Here is a 23,091-nt window from a genome sequence, read left to right on the forward strand (position 1 = left end):
ACATTCAAATCTTTACACTGAGAATTCTTGTTCAGTATTATTTATTTCATAATGAACATCCAAAAGTTGTTAAGAATCCAGCATACATCTGGAACATATATAACAGATTGAGAGTGCCCCAAATGGGGGAAAAAAGGGGAAGAATTTTGTAAGTGCAACTGGTGAGGGAATAAAAAGTAGTGACACTATGAACATCAGCAATATTATTTACAAAGAAGGCTCGTTCAGCCTACCAAACGGATTTATACAATTTGACTGCCATTATGTATGCTGAAAAGACAGTGAACCTCACTGTTTCCCACACTGGCATAAACAACATTGTCAACGTTTCGACCCGAAAATGAATACGTAGTTGACTTTGGTCCATACACCAGGTCCTTTTCCTTCCCTGGGGTGGTTACACCCCCTTTTATGCCACCCTCTAGTGGGAGGGGGGGGGGTATAAGCCTCAACCTGGTTGGCTGGGTTCGCCCATCTACAAGATGGCGGGGACTGAGTTGTTTCACCGTGCCTCCCCCCACCTGAGGGGTGGGGTTGGCCAAGGTGGGCACACCTCTCTTCCTCACTTGTTTTTCCTGACAATTCTCCTGCCCAAAGTGTGGGTCAGAACCAGTGGGGGGCCAGTTCCTGAAGGCAGCATCAGGCCTGGGGAAGCTCACAAAGGCGGCAAGCCTTTGAAGCTTCCCCTTTGTGGGCCCTGCCCATCCTGGGGGAAGAGGCTTGACACCTTGTCCCAGAATGCGCATTATTTCAGACCTTCGAACCAGTAGGCTCTCAACCCAGGGGTCCAGAAACATTTCTGGTGGCAGCTGAAAGCAGCCACTCTGCCTGGACACTAGTGTTAGGTTGTTTTTCAGGGTGCATCTTTAACATGCCCTCTCTGTGCATTTTTCCTTAAATCCCACACTGGCGGTGTGGGTTTAATGTGCTGAGAAGTTTGATGCCAAACTTCTCCGTTTTCAGTGCAGCCATAATGGTACTGTGGAGCTCATAATTACAAACTCCCAGGGCACTTTCTCACAAACCTATGCTCGACACTGACGAAAACCAGTTCCCCAGCTACATGATGGCTTCCCTGAAAATAGGGATGTTTGGTATCAAACATCTCGTATTGATAAACCCACACTGATTCCAGTGTTGGATTTACCAATACATGCACACGGACGGTTCTGTAGCTGCTGAGTCTGCAAAGCCCATGAGAACTGCTTACACGTCACCCAGGAACTAAGACTCCAGAGAAGCAGCAGGTCTGCTTCCATGCATTTTGCATGCATCTAAAGACCCCTTGCCTGCAGAAACCAGCTTACTGAAGACACCACTGCACCTGTCGTTCCAAGCCAGAGTTGAAGTTGGCCAACGGTATCCACGTGGTCCCCCAGCCTTCCAGTCAGAGTCCAGTGTGGTTAACCCTCTTGTGAACTCCCCGACGTTGACTGTAGCCACGCATGCCCCCTCTACAGCGACTGCTCCTGGTAAGAAAAGCTAGACACCTAAGAATCTCTGCACCCATCCCCTCTGGGCCATGGAGAAGAGGACCAACAATATCCATACGTCTTAAGCATCATGAGGCCTGAGACCCCCTTGTTGGTTCAGACCTACTGGCCTCCCAGTCCAAGCCTGCAGCCTCTTTACACGAAGACTGATCCCCATAGAGTAACATTGGGCACCCAATGCTGTTGTGTACCACAGCACCTGGCCACCCTAGGGCTGCTGGTGGTATTCTGCTGGTGCTGCCTTGGTCCTTGCCCACCACTTACCTTACCTCCTGGAGACTGGTCCTGTAAGTCGTAATATAACCAAATGCCACATTGAATTTTCCTCCCTTAGGATAACATTGCAGCTTCCAGAATTTACACTGTCGACTTTTGGAACTCTAAAATATTTATATTAAAAATCTTACTTGGCCAAACGAATTGTTTGTGTTGCCAAAGCATATATAAAGATCCTGGTTATTTTTAGGTCTCGCCTAGGCAGTGCCCATGTGCTGTCTCGCTGAGACATCTAGTAATTTGACATGGTGAAACTCTGCCTATTGCTGGGTAATTTCTCGCCGCTTGCCATTAGATAACTTTTGCATTTTTTTTGTTAGCAGGCTTATTATTGGCTCTCCATCCGATACTTAACTACAGTTAATTTCGGAAGCAGCACATCCTAACTTCAGTCTCGTTACGCTTACAAAGTGTAATTATTTTTATAAAAATAGTGCGCATTAAGATGCGGGCGCAACCTTACATTATACGCATGCGCCAAAAGTATCCCAGCCGCTGAATGCTCGTTTGTAGTAAATCACTCCATCTAAAGAGTTAAACCTCCACTCGGGAATCTCTTGCAAGGTTGCCTGCATTGGCCTGTTGCCCGAGATGGTTATGCTTTGATGGCTCACCGGTATGTGAACTTTAGACCTCGACAGCTAATATATTCGTAAATCAGCACTGCTCTGCAGCGTCCAGGTCGCCTTTCCAGCAGCGATTTGAAGCGGCCGTGGCAATTAAAAAAAAGATTAACACACGTCACTGTTGTACAGCCCCCTCTCCAAATGGGGCTGTCCCGGACGCTTCCTACCACCGTCCTGTTTCTTGTATCCGGTAACCCTCCTTCTGTGGGTTCGCTATTGGCTTCTCCCGAACGTGCAACGCGGTGTCTGCAAACTCCTGTGTGCTGCATGAAGCAACCCTCCTCCTCGCATCCTGTCTCATTCCACGTTTTACCTTGACCTCCCGTCTGTCCACATTTTACCTCTGCCCCATCCCTCCACATTCTACTTCAATGTCTCAACACTTTTTTTCCCCACTGTTTTTCCTATCCTAGTTCCACTGCCTTCATCTCTTCTTCCAGTCTAATCTAAGTTTGTCCTATTCTGCCCCTAATTACTTATGCTCTACCCACTCTTGCTCCGTGCTTCCCACCATCCACCTTCTCTCCTGCTCCCCACACTCTTGCTTCACCGGCCTCTATGCCCTGATCACTCTTGCTCCTGTCTTCATTTCCTCTGGGCCTCTCTCGATGTCTCCGGCCCTCTCTCTCTGTTTCTCCAACCCTCACTCGCTTGCTCTGGGCCTCTCTCGGTTTCTCTGACTATCCCTCGATTTCTCAACCTCTCTCGCTTACTCCAGCCCCCTCTTGCTCTGGTCCTCTCTCGCTCAATCCGACCCTCTATCGCTTGCTCTTTCTTGCTCCAATGCTCTCACTTGCAGTGAACTAGCTGAATTCCCCTACAAGCTTCTCATCTCTTGCGTGCTTCTTCCAGTTTATTGTAGGAGTTTTGTCACTAGTTACTCTTACCATGTAAAGCACCTCTAGAACTCTAAGCGCCCATGTGCTCTCCAAATAAATACATATTTAGACCCTCGGTTTCTCTTTATGCCACCTGAAAAATTGTTTTGGCTGGACGAGTAACTCTACTGGTCTGATGTAAAGTAACTCCTATGTCTCTATACCTCCCCTGTTCTCTTTCTACTCTATTCTTGTTCCTGTGTACTTACATTCCCTCTCCCCCTACTTCCTAATTGCACCAAATAATAAAAACCATGTGTAAAGCGCCTGGTTACTCAAAAAACAGTGTGTCCCTGCGCTGAATACTGCAAAGAAGCTCAAAGGAAAGAACACGGGTACGCCAAACCTGGGCAGGAGAAGGGATAGGGATTAAGTACGTGGGAAAAGAAAAGTTTTAAGTTTTCCCCGAAACCTAATTTCAGAGGGTTCCATACGGAGCTCGAGCGGGAGCTCGTTCCAACACTTGGCAGCCAGGTATCTGAACGAACAGCCACCCATCCTGGCTCTGGTGATTTTAGGGATTTTGAACAACATCGTTCCAGAGGATCTCAGATTCCTGGTGGGGCGATGTATTGTGAGAAGGCATTGTAGATATCCTGGACCAGTGCCATGGGCAATACTGTGGGCAAAGCATAAGGACTTAAATTTAATTTGTTCCTTGATGGGGAGCCAGTAGAGTTTGGACAAGGCAGATTTCCCTGAGGCTCTGCGAGGAAGTTTGAGCACAAGGCGCGCAGCGGCATTCTGAGCACACTGGAGTTGGTGAAGTCCTCTTTTGCTCAAACCTAGTAGCTGGGCGTTCCCATAGTCTAGATGAGGGGTTACTAGGGCATGGACAATGGTCTTCCTGGAATCCATGGGAAGGAGGTCTAATACCTTCCGTAGAACTTTCAGTACGCTGAAGCACCTAGCTGTGACTTTGCTGACATGAGGCATGTATGAAAGGTTTGAGTTAAGTATTATGCCCAAGTTATGCACCGAAACCACAGGACAGGGCGGACTGCCTAATTCCGCAGGCCACCACATGTGAGACCATGCAGAAGATGATTTTCCTACCACCAGCAGCTCGGTTTTGTCGCCATTAAGGCGGAGGCAGTTGCTGTTCATCCAAGCTGCCACGGAAGAAAGACAGTTGGAGAAATTGGTGGCATCTTCTCTGTGGTCGGGCATGAGCTTGAACATCAATTGGGTGTCATCAGCGTAGCTGACAATGCCCACCCCATAAGTCTCAACTATGCGAGCCAGGGGTTCCATATAGATATTAAACAAAGTGGGGCTCAGACTCGAGCCCTGAGGAACCCCATGGCTCGCCTTCCTGAGAGAGGATTTAAAGGGGGGGCAGTGCATCTGAAATCTCCTGTTGACCAAGAAGGACTCCATCCAAGCAAGGGCGTGCAGCCTTTTACTCCCATATCAGATAGCCGAGACAGCAGCGTTAAGTGCAGCACGGTGTCAAAGGCTGCACTTAGGTCTAAAAGTACCAACGCTGCTGTCTCTCCCTCGTCCACTATGTGCCTTAGACTCTCGGTGGAGAAAAGTAGGGCTGACTCTGTAGATTATCCAGCTCTAAAACCCGAAACACCTTCCTAATGCAGGCTCCTCTCCATTCAATCACTCCCCCCACCCCTCCCTCGTCGCCCCATTCTCACTCCACGTTTTACCTCTGCCTCCCTCCTCCTTCACCCTCTCAGTTCGTCCTATTCCTCCCCATTTCTCCTATTCCTCTCCTATTTCCACCGGCCATGTCTGGGTGGCTCCGGCCCCGTCTCACTCCAGGACTCACACTCGCCAGGCGCTAGCTGCACTCCCCTGCAAGCTTCTCATCTCTTTCGTGCTTCTTCCACTTTATTGTAAGAGTTTTGTCACTGTTACTCTTACCATGTAAAGCACACAATTCTCAGCGCCCACGTGCTCTCTAAGTAAATACATATTCACACCCTCCGTTTCTCTTCATGACACATGAAACTAGCATTTGCAATGCAATAGGTCTAGCATGTACCAGAGTTTGACCTATTGGCATTGAAAATAACAATGCCTTTTATTTGTTTTGCTTTTTAAAACCTATATAAAAATGCCAATAGCTTAAACTTGCGTGGTAAAAAAAATGCAATAATATGCTAGAGTTTAAGTTATTGGCATTGTAAATGACACTGCCTTTTATTTATGCTTTGAAACAAACCTTTAAATAAAACGCATAGTCATTTACAATGCCAATAGCTGAAACTCTCGCAAATGCGAGACCTATTGCATTGTAAATGCTTGTTATAAATTGGTGTGGATCTCCTTCTTGAGTAGTGTGCCTCACGTATTCAATATTGTGTGTATTTTTATGTCTTGCACTCATCTGTGATAAGCCTAAGGCTGCTCGACCCTACTGGCTCCTATAAGAGCACCTTGGGATTGCCATAGCAAGCACCTGTCCACTCATACAGGAAGCTCTTGGCTCTTTAAATGATATGTTCTATTTTCTTATATCATATAAAGAGCCAGCTTCCCACACTCGGGAATAATGACGAGCCTTGTATCTCACTGTTGTCTGAATTTGGACCTGGGGACCTTTCTGCCACTGCTCCTTCCTGTTTATTTCATTTCAGTTGCTTTTCCATAAAGGTCTGTCCATCTTGTACCTATTGCCTTACTAGTGCTCCATCACTTCTGGTTTTTATCAATTCTAGTCTCCAAATCCACTACCTTCCCGTAATTATCCAGCCTTGCACCTGTTTTCTCTTTTTTGCTCTACTACAGCTGTGTATTGGTTCCAGTATAAAAGTTTGCTAAGGATATAGGACCATCTCTTTTTAGTGACCACTATTAAACATGATGTCCTGCATCCCCTTCCTATGCAATTAACTCTGTCTGCCTTCTGAAAGATATTGAAAACAGTGCTTTGTTACATCCATGTTCCTGGATTGTCTTGGCCCTACAGTGGGCACTCCTGCTTGATTTCTTAATTCCTAGATAGGTAGAGGAGCCAATCCCTGGCATCACGTTAATACAATACAGAGGACCAGGTAGAGCAGGTGTGCAAGAAATTGATTGGTGGACAGGTGAGTACAGGAAATACTAGTAAGTAGGCAGAGTAGGGACGCAAGTTTTTAGTGGTGATCGAATCATCAGTGATGCCAACATAATGGAGCAGCTGAGAACGCAACAAGGAGTCTGGGTTATCTGGGGGAAGGCAGTTGAGAGAGAGCGTCTGAGGCGTTGGTGGACATGTTAAAGCTGAAGATCGAGGAAGGTTGAGAGTGGGTAAGTGAGAGATGAATGGCATACGTAGGAGCTAATATACTGGTTCTTATAACACATTTCCCTCAAGTGCGCTCAGCAGAGGTAATGCGGTCTGAGCAGGTGATATGAAGGCAACTAAGAACATCCAAATCTTAGTACAGAAGAAATCAAAGGCACAAGATTCAACTAGCTGGGTGACAAACATGATCCTGAAAAGCCTATTTATCTTTTATATAGTTGAGATGAAGGTAAATGAGGTCAATTTGAATAGTGTATTACAGATACAATTGCATATGGTGATAAGTAGCTTGGAGATGAAAGATTAGAAAAAAACAAACAGACTGGGTGCTCTGCCTAGAAAACAAAATACAGACTAAAATGGGGCAGTATAAGCTAGTGGAGTGTTATGAACCGGAAACAAAAGAGCATTATATGGGCAGAACGCTAAGAAGGACCATAAGTGATCCTTAACAGCCCTGCCTAAAGTAAGGTGTCAAGTTTTCTGTGGAATGTACGTCCAAGTGGACAACAACGTAGTATAAACAGGCTGATGTCTCACCCAGTAAGGTTCTTTTTTTTGTTTTTCTTCCCTCTTTTTCAGCAGTCTGTCCAGCAGGTGATGTCGGGGCTGGGTGAGGCAGGGCGCAACCCTCGGGTGACGGCTGGGGTGAGTAGCTGACATTGTCTGCGTGCACACAGTAGCCTGTGATTAGGGAGTGTGTCTGATCAGACCTGATGGAAGCCTGGTATGCTTCAGAGCTGAAATCTCATCCCCGATGTCAGTGACTGGATGAATTTCACCATAGGTTATCCCCGTGCTTAAAAACAGTGACATCAATGTAACTCGAGTGGATGTCAAAGAGATGGTTATAAACTGTGCTGCATAAGTTTCTGCTATTTTTACCAAATCAACATGATTTTGAAACAGCCCGAATATTTTATTAAAATTGCACACTAACCTAGAATGTAGTGCAGATGTGGCATTGAGTACGAATTAATTACTGGACGATGTCTGTTGTAGTTTCATAGCTGACATGGGGAGTGGTCTGGCCTGTTTCACCAGTATCTCCTAAGGTTGACTCACATTTGCATTCTTCTGACCTTGAGTAACTTCTCCATATCCCGAGACTTGTCAGACTTGGCTGACAGTTACCATTTGCTTACAATTGTTGTATTTTGTATTTAGCGATAATCCTCAATATTACTTCAGGGGTTGAGAGAAGGGCTCCAGTCTCGATACAAATGTGAAAATGAGAGCACTGGAAGCATAGCTTCAAATAAAAACTACAACAGATGTTGCCTTTCATGTTACCAGAGGGCAGGCTGCTTATATTAAAAAATATTTTAAGTTGTTATGAGTGCAGCTCTCTGAATACACCACTTTAATTGGCAACGGTTAAGGACATTTATCGCGCTAATCCTATTTATCCAGACAATACCCTGGGTATAGAATTTGTTTACCTGCTGCTCCTGCTGTAGCTAGTATGTTTATTTTCTTGTTGGATTCGTTTGTTGCGGAGGTGTTGCTGGTGTAAGGTGCTGTTATTTGGAGTATTTATTTCTTGCCTGTTCGAAGAGAGTGGTTTCATGTAGTAAATGGAAATTGCTTGAGTTTTTATGTAAAAATTGAATTTAATGGAAAGTGTGGATTCTTTTATGGAATCATGGTCAGACTTCAGTGTGTTGGCATTGGAGGGAGGTGGTGGGTTAATGTGCGTTCTCTTTTTTTAGAGGGAGTGTTGGGCTTTCCTGGACCTGTGTCCAGTAGGCTAGATTGGGGTGGAGTGGTGTGGACTGTATTTCAAAACTGAAGATTGCTTCATAGGGTATTGATCTAGAGTGTTTAGTAAAACGTGCATTCGGTCAGTGGATTGGGGGGCATTTGTTTCTTTTAAGGATTGGTTATTACTTTTAAACCCAGCCCTTCTCTTTTCAGCACATATAAGGATTCTCCCACCCTATGGATATTACTCAAAATGAATAAACCATAACATTTCAGGCCTTTGGAAAGTGGGATCAGGGTCTGTGGAAAGGGAATTTTGGGTCCATGTTATGGTATAGTGCTTCAGTCATTTTATCTTTTTGTTTCCGAATGAGTCGCCAAGAGTTTAAGGGTTTTGCAGTATTTTTTTAAACTTTATGTTCAGTGATTTATAGTGCGGGTTTCCTCTTCGTTTTCATTGATGCCACTATTCTGGGGAAGGAAATGCTGAAGTATGCATTTTTGTGTTCTCCTGTTTTGATATGATGCAGGACATTTACTTTTCAGCGCAGGAGATCGAAAAGTCTGATACTTGCGCTGTTGAAAACCTCCACTATTAAAACTTGTTTCAGCGGTGTGGGTAGTGGAAAGCTTGGCCTCCCAGTAACAACCATGGGGCCCTTCACCATGACGGATGTTAAACTAATTACTAAATGTCCAGATATGCCCGAGGGGAGGTGCTGTGTTTGGGGAGTAGGGAAGAGCGGGAGGTGCTGTGTGGGTATTATTTTTAATGCTGTACATAATTTCCATCGCTAGCAGATATGTATTACATGGTGGGGTTGCAGTCTGTTTGCAGTGAGTTTTAAGATGGCTTGGAAAGTGCAGCTTTGTTGGTGTAATCAAGTGCGTGCGTGTGGCCGATCCAACTGTTTGGGGGAGGGGGAAGGGTATATGCAGATAGGGATAATTTTGTACTGTGACAATTGTTTGCTCATATGCTTACCATATTGAAGTCTGAGTGAATGGGGATTAGTTTTAAGACCTATTGCTTGGTCTTGTTCAGAGCGTTTGATGTGGTTCTTTTTTTGTTTTCTCCTCCCCTTACCTCTCCTCACCTCCCCATCTTTGTTTGTCACATTGTACGCTGTAAGAGCGACGGATCGTCCGTTGGTGTCCACATTAACGTAGAGCAGCAGGCTCCAATCCAGGTATGGACTTTTATTTTGGCGTTCTGTGCCAGGGCTGCCAAGAAAGACCTCACCAGGATTTTACTCCATCCCAAACTTCTGAAATATTCAAGCCTCTTACTTAAACGTTGAGTATTGGAAATGTGTAACTTTTTTTATGGATGTTTTGGTGACTTGATGGAAAATTGAGAAGGGCAGTGGTGTAAACTGGATGTCGTGTTAATTTTAATACATGATTAGAAAATGTTTTGCCTACTTCGGAGGACTCTGCCGACCAAAGGGATGTCTGAACCAAGATTCTATTGTACTGTTAAACCCCAATTGTGTAGTCCTGGTAGGCCTTACCAAGCCTGTTGACACGCAGAACGACCAATTGGGCACACCAAGATGGGATGCAGGAACCTGCACACTGGTTCTACAATTTCAGTCCTCCAGTGTAGTTTTCAGTCATTTGATATAGACTCCCACTATAGAAGGTAATCGTAGCCAATAACACCAACCTGCTTGTCCTCCTTGGCTTAAGTTCATAAGACAGGCTGCCAACTTAATAATGCAGTTTAGTTATGGCTGGCATTGTGATCACTTCTTTCTCTGACTTGCACTTCTCCTGCTTCTTTACTAGTCTTGATCCTTTCATTCCCACAATCCGACTAGACTTCACTTTATGTCAGCATGGTGCAAATTACTTTCTATTTCCTCTCCATGTTTTCTTTACTTTAAATAGTACCCTTTTTGCCACTAACTACAGTAGCCTACGTTACCATTTCGGAATGCATGACACTACCTCTCATAGTCCACCCTTCTTTCATCTGCTGTCCCCTCTTTTCATTTTGATACCTTCTGTAATGGCTACATCACTATTAGTACACTAGCCTTATATTTCCCTTACTAATACTACTACGCCTACTACTAGTAGTAGAGAATTGGCACCAGGATCATGTGTCCCTTGCTTAGTTCCTTTCTCTAAGCCTGTTTCCAAGCTAGCTCGCATCAGACCTGCACCACATAATTCACCCTTAAAATCCACCTATATATTTCACCTTTAAAATGATTTTTTAAAGACTCCGACTCCAAATGAAGTGTTCCTCATTTACCTCCATATTTCTGAGGTGATTGCATGACTAATCTTCGAATTAAAGAACAAAAAGTCAAAAACTAGCTCTAACAACGTTTCCTCTTTAACACCCACGAAGCTTGCAATCTAGTTTTGTTCACTCTTCACTTCTATCACCAAACGGAAGAGTAGTAGATTGGTACAATCATGTCCTGATACCTTTTACCACTTATTTTCTGAATGCACATTTTTCAGCATTAGAACTTTAGCATTAGATCTTTTATTGATTCGCATAGCTGGGATCCTCGTTAGTCAATGTTCACGCAGTAGTTCCTATATATAAATAACCTTGTACTGGGTAAATATTACATGTAGTCTGTCTTACGTAAGATGTGATGAAAAGCCTCGCCATTGAGGTGGAAGCACAACACTTAACGTCACTCAAAGCGCCACAGGTCAGATTTTCTATTACAGGGAATTTTTTTCTACTCTGCTTCCCAAAATTTAATTTTTAATATTCTTTCACAATGCTCTTGCCTGCTGTGGTTTTGGCCTTATACCGGAGTACACTGCAGCTCTCGTCTCTGTACGCATCTTCAGTTCTTTCTAAATCTTGCACTCCCTCAGTGCGATTGAATTTCTGGTTTAGCTTTCTTCCCCCTACTCCCTCGAGAGATTTTGCTCGTCAGTGATCCGATCAGGAGGGCCAAGATAGTAACTAAAGTTGACTAACTCTCTACTGGCTTTAAGGTTGGCCTTCTGGTCCATCACAACCCTGGGGTATGCTTTGCTATCTGTATAAACTCTGCACTCCCTCAGTGCTATTGAATGTACAGTTTGGCTTTCTTCCCCCTTCTCCCTTGCAGAACCTTTGCCCCTCTATGATCCTGTCAGGAGGCCTAGATTGTAACTAAAGTTGACTGCCAGCTCTTCTGACTGCTTAGATTTGTGACTTTAAGTCTGGCCATCTGATTCATCACAACCCTGGGGCATGTTTTGGTTTCTGATTAAACAAATGACACACAAGTGCTAAGGTCTTTTCTGCCAGAGAACCGGTACTCCACTTACTCTACTTTGGATGAGGTGATCTATCCAATTCTTACTGGATTTCTCTTACCACCACCTACCTGATGAGTGTTTTTCAGATCAACTGCTGGAACTCAGATATTTCACCTACAATTATCTCTGGGGGATGGTGTGTAATGAGAGGGCAATGAGGGGGTTTCCCTTTTTATTTTACTGGTTACCTCCGATATGATAAACAAATTCTGTTTGGATACATGATGATCTTAATGGGTCATCAATACATGATATTTAGCCAACATATTTCAGCCATCAATATTGCCCACAGGGTCTCTGGCCATCATCATGGCTGCTGTAATCCATGCCTATTCGTAAGAGCAGTTCGTGCATCGAAGTGAGATGTATTAATCATCATACCTGGCAAATTGTGTCATGGTTAAAGCTACATTAAAACATTGGCAACAACCTAGGGCCATATGTATGAAGCACTAATGCGTTCGCAAGTGACGAAATTCTGCGAATTTCGGCGCTTGCGAACGCATTAGTGCAAAATGGTATGTATCTCAGAAATTTGCGTGCAAAATAAGGAATCGCAAAATTTGATTCCTTATTTTGCAATTGCATTTAAACAATCGCAAATTTTGCGATTCCGTAACTGCAATGTATGAAGCATTTAAAAAAGCAAATTGACCTCAAGGAATCGCAAATTACCACCAACTTCAAATTGGTGGTAATTTGCAAAATCCTTGAAAAATGCACTTTGTGCGCCACATGTGCACCCATGCTTATTTCAAGGGTGCAACAGGGTGTCCTTTGGACACCCCTGCACCCTTGAAATTATTCTCAATTTGCGATTCTCAAATTGCGAATCGCAAATTGAGAATAACTTCCCATTCAATCCTATGGGCCTCCTGGCCCATAGAAATGAATGGGAAAGTATTCCTTAATTGCGATTCGCAGTTTGCTAATCGCAATTAAGGAATACTAAAATCACAAACAAATTGCGATTTTGTACATACATCCCTATTTGTGATTCTCAAATAGCAATTTCTAAAAAATCAGGTTGATAAATATGGCCCCATGTCAATTGTGGAGTATGTATGTAAACGCACCACATAACTTACCCTTCAAATGGGTAAACGCTCCCTGAAGGCAGCCCGCACACTTACAGTAATGATCAAAATAACATTCTTAAATAGTCCCATATCGAAGTGTCCGGGATACAAACGGTTGAGAGATGATTTCCACTCATTTACTTGAAGTGACATACAACATACAGACACTGTTCTCCATGCTGTAAAGGAATTGTATATGTAATTTCAAGCGAGTACCTCTAGGCCCAACCGTAAAGTACTGAAAACGATGTGGCGTTTAATACCGGAGGGCTTTCGCTATGGAAATTGCTGCTGGAAACCCATATTTTATCTGTGTCTAGAGTACCCAAGTAATAATGGTTTATCAATAAGGAGGGATGAGGAATCGATGTGTCCGTTTCTTTCCCCAGGATAAGTTCAAGTTTATCAAAAAAGTGAAAAAGGGCACTTGTTACACTTTCAACCTTAGGGTCAAGGAAGAAGAATACCCTCAAACTCAATGCTAATCGGAGTGCGGTATGTGTTTCATCCGCCCTGCATTGTAGTTATGGCAGTTCTCATAGGGTTTTTCTTCAGTGTGTTAACTGCCAGCCTCATCGAGAGGCACCTCTGGTTTCAAATGCAGTGTCCAGAGACTGAGGGTTTTCCCACTTAAAACGTGCAGAACAAAGAGTGCAAAAATGACAGGAAAAAATGTTAAAAAATGGAAAGGAATCCCAGTGATTTATAGGGGGATAAATTCCCAATAAGTTAAAATATTGTTATACTCAAGACAGACCGGGTTACTGGGTCTGTAGGTATGAGGATTATTGTGGATTTGTCGACATGTTTCAGCTCCTTTGGCCCAAAGGGTCTATGGAGCTTTCGTCAGGACTCGCAAACAAGTATCACAAACAAGTATGGGTACTCACACAATTTGTGCAGTATTTTCTATACAGAGTTTATTCAAAGTAGAGTCTGGTCTCCATGTTCTGAAAAAGAATATTTCGATTTAAAACTAACTACAGTTTTATCTGGTGTTCAGTACCAAGTGGGAACATTTTTAAATGTAAATGAATCTATTTATCATTCTATTGCAAAGAAAGATAAGGAAGGTTACTGGGCAGAGTTAATGTAAAAGTATTCTGTTCTTACGAAATAAGCATGTAAAACACATTATCAAGCATGCACATTCTGGGCTGATTTTTTAAGAAGGTATGGCTATAACCAATTGTTAATAATAAAAGGGAGAAGCGTTCCTCGAGTAAATGCTTAACAAATAGCTGCCTCTATGAGACGTTTCATGTCTGAGCTTTATTATCACTATAAGTTTCAGGGGATATGAACATGCACGAGTCTGAGCGGGGCATACATGCTTAATACGGAAGCATTTGGCAAAGTGACAATTCATATACATACTCCCGCCCATATTAAGGGAGTATGTATATGAATTGTCACTTTGCCAAATGCTTTCGTATTAAGCATGTATGCCCCGCTCACTCGTGCATGTTCATATCCCCTGAAACTTAGTGATAATAAAGCTCAGACATGAAACGTCTCATAGAGGCAGCTATTTGTTAAGCATTTACTCGAGGAACGCTTCTCCCTTTTATTATTAACAACAATTGGTTATAGCCATGCCTTCTTAAAAAATCAGCCCAGGATGTGCATGCTTGATAATGTGTTTTACATGCTTATTTCGTAAGAACAGAATACTTTTACATTAACTCTGCCCAGTAACCTTCCTTACCTTTCTTTGCAATAGAATGATAAATAGATTCATTTACATTTAAACATTTTCCCACTTGGTACTGAACACCAGATAAAACTGTAGTTGTTCGTTTTAAAATCGAAATATTCTTTTTCAGAACATGGAGTCCAGACTCTACTTTGAATAAACTCTGTATAGAAAACAATACTGCACAAATTGTGTGAGTACCCTTACTTGTTTGTGATACTTGTTTGTGAGTCCTGACGAAAGCTCCGTAGACCCTTTGGGCCAAAGGAGCTAAAACATGTCGACAAATCCACAATAATCCTCATACCTACAGACCCAGTAACCCGGTCTGTCTTGAGTATAACAATATTTTAACTTATTGGGAAATTATCCCCTAATAAATCACTGGGATTCCTTTCCATTTTTTTAAACATTTTTTCCTGTCATTTTTGCACTCTTTGTTCTGCACGTTTTAAGTGGGAAAACCCTCAATCTCTGGACACTGCATTTGAAACCAGAGGTGCCTCTGGATGAGGCTGGCAGTTAACACACTGAAGAAAAACCCTATGATAACTGCCATAACTACAATGCGGGGCGGATGAAACACATATACCGCGCTCCGATTAGCATTGAGTTTTTGAGGGTTTTCTTCTTCCTTGAACCTAAGGTTAAAAGTGTAACAAGTGTCCTTTTTCACTTTTTTGATATACCCAAGTAATAAGACATTTCTTTGGGTATGCACTGAGACACCTTTACTTCTATTCTTCTGAATCCCTGCTTAAAATCCAGTAATGATTTATGTAAGAACTCCCAACTTTGTATGAGTCTACCCAGGTCACCTCGCCATAATGGCCATTGGTAGAGGTTTTTAAACGGTACATCTACAGTTGTTCAAAGAACAATAGTTTGTCTGCAGTATTCTTCTCATAAGGTAACAGCTGCTCAGTAATATAGCTCTCAATCGTTTTCAGAGTGTCTTTTAGGAAGTGTCATCAATTTAGTCGCTGCCTTTTGACATCTAAAAGTACTTCTGAGCTTTTGTTTTTCTTGTAGTCATTCCAACGTATTTCTAATTGCAAACATGTGTGATAAGGATTTTGGAGTCCCAGTTGGTATAATTCTTACTGACCCGCCCTGAGTCCAGTTATTCTGTTTTCTTTGTCGAGTGACATTCACTGCAATGTCCTCATGGGAAATGCCCCCCTGCAACTGTTGATAAAGTCCAGAGAACACCACTTGGTTTACTTTGATAGCTTATTTTTTGGGCTTGTGTGTATAAAGTTTTCTTTGAAGGACCTACCCCTTCTGAATAAAAAATATCTGTTTCTCATAGTTTAAGGAGCCTGACCTAAGAACCTTCCAATGTTTATTATTTTCACCTGGTTTGAATGAAGGCCATATGTGGTTACACAAATTAAGCTATCGGTATCTACCTTAAAATATGTCTGAGTTGCTCTCTTGGGCTGTTCCTGGCCCTTTAAATGCTTGTTTGATTACTACATTGGGATACCTTGCCTCCAAGACTTTTTAGAATTTTATTTTTTTGCATAGTCTTCGAAATATGACCATAATGTGTGGTCTCTTCTAACTTGCAAGAACTGCCCAGTTAGCAAATTGTCTGAGTGTCTTGGGCTGAGAACTGTCCTAATTAGGAGCTTGTTTCTGTCAGTGGACTACTAATATACCGCACAGTGCTGTGTCCTTTCCTAAGCTTTTATTTGTAGATCTAGATATGCTATGACTGTCCTGATAGAAGCAGAAACCAATCTCAGGAAAGGAGTTGGTTATTAATCCAATTGGAGAGCTCTTCTAGCTGTGGAGCTAAGCCTTTCCAAATGATGAATATAGCGTAAATATACCTTCGCTTTATTCGTATATGTGACTCGAAGAGGTTGTTGTTCACTTCCTCTGTCTCGAAAAGATGGACGTAGAGGCAGAACATGCTTCGTGCGAAAGTGCTGCCTCATTGAGGTGCCATGTGTCTGCAAGTAGAAGTCATTCTCGGACCTGATTTAATTTGGTGTCCGTGTCATATGGGCACATTTCAGGGCGAATTCAGATGGTGTGATGGTTTCCCAGGCAGTGTTTCTGAGAGAGTTTTAATGACCTATGGTGTTTTTTTCATAGGGGATACTTGTATACAAAGCTTCGACATACATGGTAACAAATATTTCTGAGATCGCATTGTACTCCACTCCCTCAAGTATGTTTAACATGTCTTTGGGGTTCTTAACATAGAGCATAGTGAGGACTAGTGTTCCCAAAAAATGATCTGCATACTTTGATAGAGGTTTGAGCAAAGATCCTATGCCCGCGACATTTGGTCTTCCTGGTGGGGCAATTATTACTTCATGGACTTATGGAAGAATGTAAAGAGTCCAAGGCTGCTTCGCATAGATTAATTCTGTTTTATGCTTAATGATCTAATTGCTCTCTGCTGTTTTTATCATATACTCCCTATCTTCCGTAATGTCTTTATTTAACTAGTTACAACATTTATTGTAATTCCTGGTTTCTCTTTATAGCCTCAAGCTTTCTTCTCTGTACATTTGTTTGGGCATCATCTATCATAGATTCACATGCTTGATTAATTCTCCATCGCCGAAGTAGGAGTTCGAACGTACCATAGTAAAGTAGTCTGTCATTGCATTATAGGCTAGGATGGCAATACAAAAGCACTTTAACAACCAATCAGACGATCGCACTCTTAGAACACTTCCAACAGAGGCTGAATCTTTCAGAACTTTGACTGTACATCATGTGCAGGGAGTCTCCCTGAACTCTGCTCAGCTACACCAACTCATATTTCGAAAACTACAGATCTAGTACCATGACAGAAACGGCTTAAAAAGGGCTCTGACTTTTTTCCAGATACTCCTTTCAAAGATTTAATTCATTGTCTCCACTCTCGTCATAAGGTAAGAGGAAAGGCTATTCCTACTGCGTCTAACAGAATAACTACCTATCAAACTATCAGATGAGGATAGCATCAAAGGAAAAAGGTACCTCAGACACTCGAAGGTCCTTCAAAGTCTCTTTTCAGGTCACAAAAGGACAGTTCACAGGAGAAACGCAAACACCTCTCCTCAAACTTTGTTGTCGGAGCCTACAACTCCTTTTATTTTCCTGGACTATGTACTCTGTATGGCTTCCTTTGCACTTACAGTATGTAAGAATGGACTTGAATATAGTAGGGGCATATCTGCTCAGGCAGACCTGCCCACCCCAGAGATATGGTGCACCCTGCCTTAGGGCTTGTAAGGCCTGCTAGAGGGGACTTAGCCATACCTTGGGCAGTACTACTTTGATGGGCAGTGTGCCAATTCGACTTGGTCGTTTTTGTCTGCACCAAGGCATGCGGGCTGCAGCAGCAGTTTGCATGGCCTTGGTGAGGGGTCCCTAGGGGACCCTTTTCAGCCCCCCTTTTTTAAATATATTTTTTTATTGCACATTAAAGATGGATACCCAGCCTACCCCACACATGGTGTGACCATATCACAAAAGACAGAAAAATTGCCCAACTCTTGTACCACCACCACCTATACAATCATTTGGATCCAATTCATAAAACAACAATTCCGTATAATACTGAGCGCTGAAACTTTTCAGACACTCACTCAGTCACAGATCTGGGTTTTAGCCATCCTCGTTCTTTAGCTCACTCCGCCACCCCAGTTCAGACTCTGCCATATGAAAATCAGTCTTGACCCAGTGCCTCATGGGAACAGTCCAGACCGAACTGCCAAGCCAGGTCTTCCCTGGACCAGAAGCAAGCATCCTGGAACCGGTTTTGGGCATATGGCTGTCTCTGAATTGAGGTGGCAAAGTGAGCTAAAGAGTGATGATGTATTCAACCGAGATCTGTGACTGGGGGTGAGTGTCTGAAAAGTTTTAGAACCCCCCCACTCTATTCAACCCAGCCTTAAACCAGGTAAGCGTGTATTGATCCTTCCTATTCCCACCAGTCTATGAACTGATGCCCAGACCTTAAATGTCCCTAAAAGAGTCTTAAAACTTTTGTAGTAATTAAATTCAAGCGGTCACCAAAGACATCGCCATTGCCTCCACACCAATTAAAAGTTCAAAGGGAGAAGAAATAGGATCCTTTGCCCCTCTACTAGTCTGTTCCTGTAATAAACAATACAATACAATGCTAAATGGTGGCCCAATAATATAACTAAATATTAGGCGATGACCACCCACCCCACTGTTTCGGAAGTAAAAGAAATGTAAGTGATCTTCTAGGTCTTGCGTAAACCCATAAATGTAAAAATAAATCATCCAGCTTCTTCAGCCACTAGTTCGAAAACTACAAAGTAGCAAATCTAGAAAATATGAAATTTTGAGAAAAAGAACATTCGCTAAATTAAATCTACCAACCTGGGAGAGATGTAACCTATTTAATCTACAGAGCTCCATTTTGGTCTTTCCAATGAGGATCAAGATTTTCTTTAATATTTTTTTTCTAGATTAGCTGTGATACTGACACCCAGGTAAAGAGCTTTTTTAACCACTCTGTCATCCACCAAGAGTATTACTCCTTATCTTTGTTTAAGGAGTGTGCAGGGCCGGACTGGGAACTGAAAGCTGCCCTGGCAATTTTTGCCAAAGCAGCCACCGTCTGGCGCGTAGCAAGCGAGTGAGCCAAACTACTACTTGGGCGGTTTGGAGGGGTTCTCCCCCAAGAAAATTTTGGGAAAAGACAGACCAAAATTGTAAATTTTACAGCACATTTCTCATTACATATTCAGTTGTATTAACTTTCAAACCACAGTAAATAGTGGATGACGACCTTAAAGAGCACCATCCAGTCATATGTATCCATTGATATTCTTTCAGAGAGCACCAAAAATAGACACAAGTAGTGAATCTGAGAGAAGAAAGTAAAAGTGAGACCAGCTACCACATGGTGTGTAGCGAGCAAGTGCAGTGAGCAACCACTACTAGGGGGAGTTTGGGGGTTGTCCCCCCCCCGAGAAAAGTTTGGAGACAGGCCAAAACAAAGCATTTTTCAACAAATTTTTCACTACACATTAGATTGTATTAACTTTTAAAGCATTGTAAATGATTACCTTATGGAGCACCAGGATACCCAGTTATAAATCAGACATTCCTAGAGAGAACACTAAAAAATTCAATGTCCAGCACGAAACATGCTAAACTGCTCCCTAATTGTCTCCTAATGTAAACAGCGATCGAAACCGCACTTCAGGGATCACCATGAATATCTTGCAATCAAACATATTTGTAGTCCTTCAAAGTGGTCCCCAAAACAGTGGCTTTTCAGTGCATGATGAAGCAGAACATGGCAGTTGATTTCACTATTATATCATGTCTACTGTGATCCATACTCCTAGTTTACCACATGGAGACTTTAGGATAAGGTCTTGTGGTTTAATCAAGTCATGTGCATCTTGGAAATATTGCTTTAGTGGGGTGATCCGTTTCTGCACCACCATGAAGCTGACTGGTGCAACATCAGTTTTTGTGTGATTCTTATCTTACTGATCAAGGGACAAGCGTTACTGTCCTTCACGTGGGACGTTGTGACTGCCAAAGAGTTGGACATCAGACTCTGTGCCAAACAAACCTTTCATAGAGATGGTGACAAACCCGAGGTGCACTTTTATGGGACATTTTATATGAACAAGACCTCATTGTCACTCAGACTGCAGTTGTGCCTGTGGTTCACCCTTTGGGAGAACTATTTTGCATCCACTAAATAGGTGCACAAAGTGATATTCACTTGGACTGCACTACCAGAGAGATGTGAGCTTTCTTTAAAAGTTGGCTAAGAGTGCCCATTTCCAGCTAAAGCTTTTTGGGTATGAGGAGCCCCGCCATCCCAGCACAAAACCTTAAATCTTTTATCCAGGCACTTGTGTTCAGGGCTCCCCAGACTCGACTAAGGAATTGCACTTGTTTTCTGCATTCCCAAAGTTTGCCTAGGCCGTCTCAGCATAGTACTACATATGGCACTCCGATATGTGACAGGTCACTAGAAATTCAACCACATCTCTCCCATTCTACACTCCCTTCAGTGGCTTCCCTTAGAAGCGGGCCTCAATTTAAAACGGCGTGCATTACTCCTAAAGCTCTGCACTCTTTTTTACTCTTCTACCTCTTTGAGAAACTGAAAATCTTATGCGCCAGCTGTGATTCACAAAATGCTAAATTGCTCCCCCTCAAGCCCTCTACCTTCAAGCGTGAGCAATACATAGGCCAGTCCTTCTCTGGAAACGCCACAAGATTATGGAACTCTCTGCCACCAATCCTCTGCCTGATCATGTCATTTTACCTCAAAACTATTCTCTCTGATCAGCACCTGATCTAACTCCTCACCCTCCCACCTACGCAGACCAGCCATAACCAGCGCAAACAAATGATGTCCATCTCGTGGTACTGAACCACCAGATTGTTTTTGCTATGTTCTAATTAACACATGTGAAGCGATCTTCATGGAGTCACTAACTTGCTGTCCTCTCCAAACTTAATGCAAATGATTATTTTCTATTAGTTATTGATACATTCTGCTGTACTGTAAAGCGCTCTGATGCCTATGACCATGTCTGCGCTATGTAAAATCACAAAAATAAATACATAAGCTGACTCCATTGCAGGTGATGAAAATTATTATGGTGTAGCACAATATGCACTTATTGATTACTTCAAGCTGCAATGTAAGTTCGATTTTAAACACTTGAACATGCGGTATGGAAAGAGGAGGAGGATGAAATGATGGATGCGTTTCACGCCCATTGAGTTGTAGGCCCAAAACCTGCAATCTGTTGCAGATGGGTGCCAAGATTTGCAATCCGCTAATTCAGTGCTGTTACAAAGTACAAGGTAGAAATACTCTTAGAATTGGGATTCTTTAGGTGTGGATCTCCGGCATGCACTTTTGAATCGCCTATCTAAATTGCTGCCACAATGAGAAAGGAAGCAATGCATTCCACTGTGTGCAGTAGAGAAACTATGCCATACTACCATGTAATGATGAGGTGAAAGGTCCATTTCCTCTTTGACACAGGTGCATCCAGGAATGTGTAGCCACGATTGAATTTCCTCATTCTGAAACCCAGCTTACGTTCCCAGGCACTAGAGTAGACATATGAATGTTTAATGGGACGGTTACTATCAGACAACTGGGTTTGTGCCACGTAAGGGAGCCTCATCCCAACAAAATCGGCAAAGTGATGGGGGTAAGAAACATGCCTCAGTGATGGAGTGACAGCACAGTTTCAACTGATGCATTTCACATAGTAGTAGGAAAATAGACTGCGATGCGTCCCAATGATTGAAGGAATTATCAAGATGAGAGTATGATCAGTAGCATTCACAAGGACAATACTACTTTGTTAGCCATTTCAATTCGGATATCTGGATGTTTGACTTCTGGTGTGGATCAATACCTGCTAAACAGGACCCACCGATGTAATGTATGCTAAGATTCTGTATCTGTATTCTAATTGTGCACACCCCTCTTGCCAGGACCACCACCCACCACCTCGCTCCAGCAGCTGGCTCGGCCTCCGCCAGGTCGACTCGTCCACCCTGGCCCCTGCTCACCTACAGCAGGCCTGCCCTGCTCACAGGGCTGCAAAAAAAGAAAGTAGATGAACAAACTGATTATTTGAAAAGGTAGACCGTCTGTGACTGTTACAGAAGCTTAATAAGGGGCCTTCGAAAAGTGGGGTGCCTGCGCCAGAGCCCTTTCTGTCCATGCCTTAAAACACCTCTGAACAAAACACAGTCGACGTTATAATAATCTGTGAAGCACAGCGATATTATTTGTACAGAGACCTCCTGATTGAGAAACGTTGTAGATTAACGCATGACAACTTGTTTTTAAAGTGCTTCATACCTCATTACCTTTTCTAAGCACTGCAGATAGCTGGTATTGCTGCTACTCCCTGATGCCCTCATAAGGCTGCTTCAGAATAGAATTATACAATAGAAAATTACGGTATTTGTTCTCCAACCCACGAGGAGCCACTAAGGTGATGCGGACTTTAAGCAAAGAAGATTCCTCCATGTAGCGTTTCATAACCCTGACATGGCATCAATGCATAATCGATGGACTGATTTACCCTTGATGGACTGAAAGCTTCTCTGCTCTTCATAGACCCGCGCAGCCCTTAGTCTGACCCGGCAGAGTTTGAGTGAGCGGCTCAGACTGGTACATTAGTCACAGAGTCACAATTTTAAATCCACACACCACACTCGGGGGCCCCGGGGGCACGGAGTCAGGCGTTAGTGCGCTGCTTAAAGAAGACCTTGGACAAGTGAGTGGGGGGGTCGGAGGGCCTCTACCTTTATTTAATCCCATCCTGGCCCACAAACAACTGGATGCCAGACACAGACCGGCCGCACCAGTAGTGAGTGACTCACCTGCGGGCCGGGCAGCAGTCGGCCGCAGGGAGTGGAACATCCAGAGGCAGGGGCTAGAAATAATTAAACTATGGGCAGTTCTCTCACCAGGTGTCGAATCGACTTAGTCAGTCTCTGCTGGGCCGCTTTTCTGGAATGCCCCTTGAGACCTCGACCCTGCACCGGTCACGCGCACAGTCTCACTTTTTAATGCCCATGATCACCACCGGCGCCCCACCCTAAGGAAGGTGAACTGAAGAGACCGCGCAGACGCAGCGGAGGCCGGGAAGACCTCTGTGGGCGAGCGCGACCCACCCACCCTCACAGTGCTCCAATATACGAATGCATGCCACCATTATTTATGCTGATAACTGAATGACTCAGAGAGTTAGAGATTAATAGAGTTGTGCCTGTTTTTTTTTTCCCCGCACGGAGTACGGTGGCGGAGCGAGGAGAGACGC

At 43.3% G+C, this 23,091-nt stretch overlaps 1 protein-coding gene across 9 annotated transcripts in view; it reads left to right on the forward strand.

Annotated features, from left to right (window-relative positions):
• BAG6 (BAG cochaperone 6) overlaps window positions 1-23,091 on the forward strand; it is a 371,215-nt gene that overhangs the window by 89,927 nt on the left and 258,197 nt on the right. For 4 of the 9 annotated variants that reach the window (XM_086924623.1, XM_086924622.1, XM_086924621.1 and 1 more), the window contains exon 5: window positions 7,103-7,168. In XM_086924623.1, coding sequence (XP_086780749.1) covers window positions 7,103-7,168 — 66 coding nt within the window. Of the gene's footprint in view, window positions 1-7,102; window positions 7,169-9,357; window positions 9,415-23,091 lie in introns of all 9 variants that reach the window. The other 5 variants (XM_086924617.1, XM_086924620.1, XM_086924618.1 and 2 more) reach the window with 3 other exon arrangements.

The sequence above is a fragment of the Lissotriton vulgaris genome, chromosome 5 (assembly GCF_964263255.1).
Source record: "Lissotriton vulgaris chromosome 5, aLisVul1.2, whole genome shotgun sequence".
NCBI lineage: Eukaryota > Metazoa > Chordata > Amphibia > Caudata > Salamandridae > Lissotriton > Lissotriton vulgaris.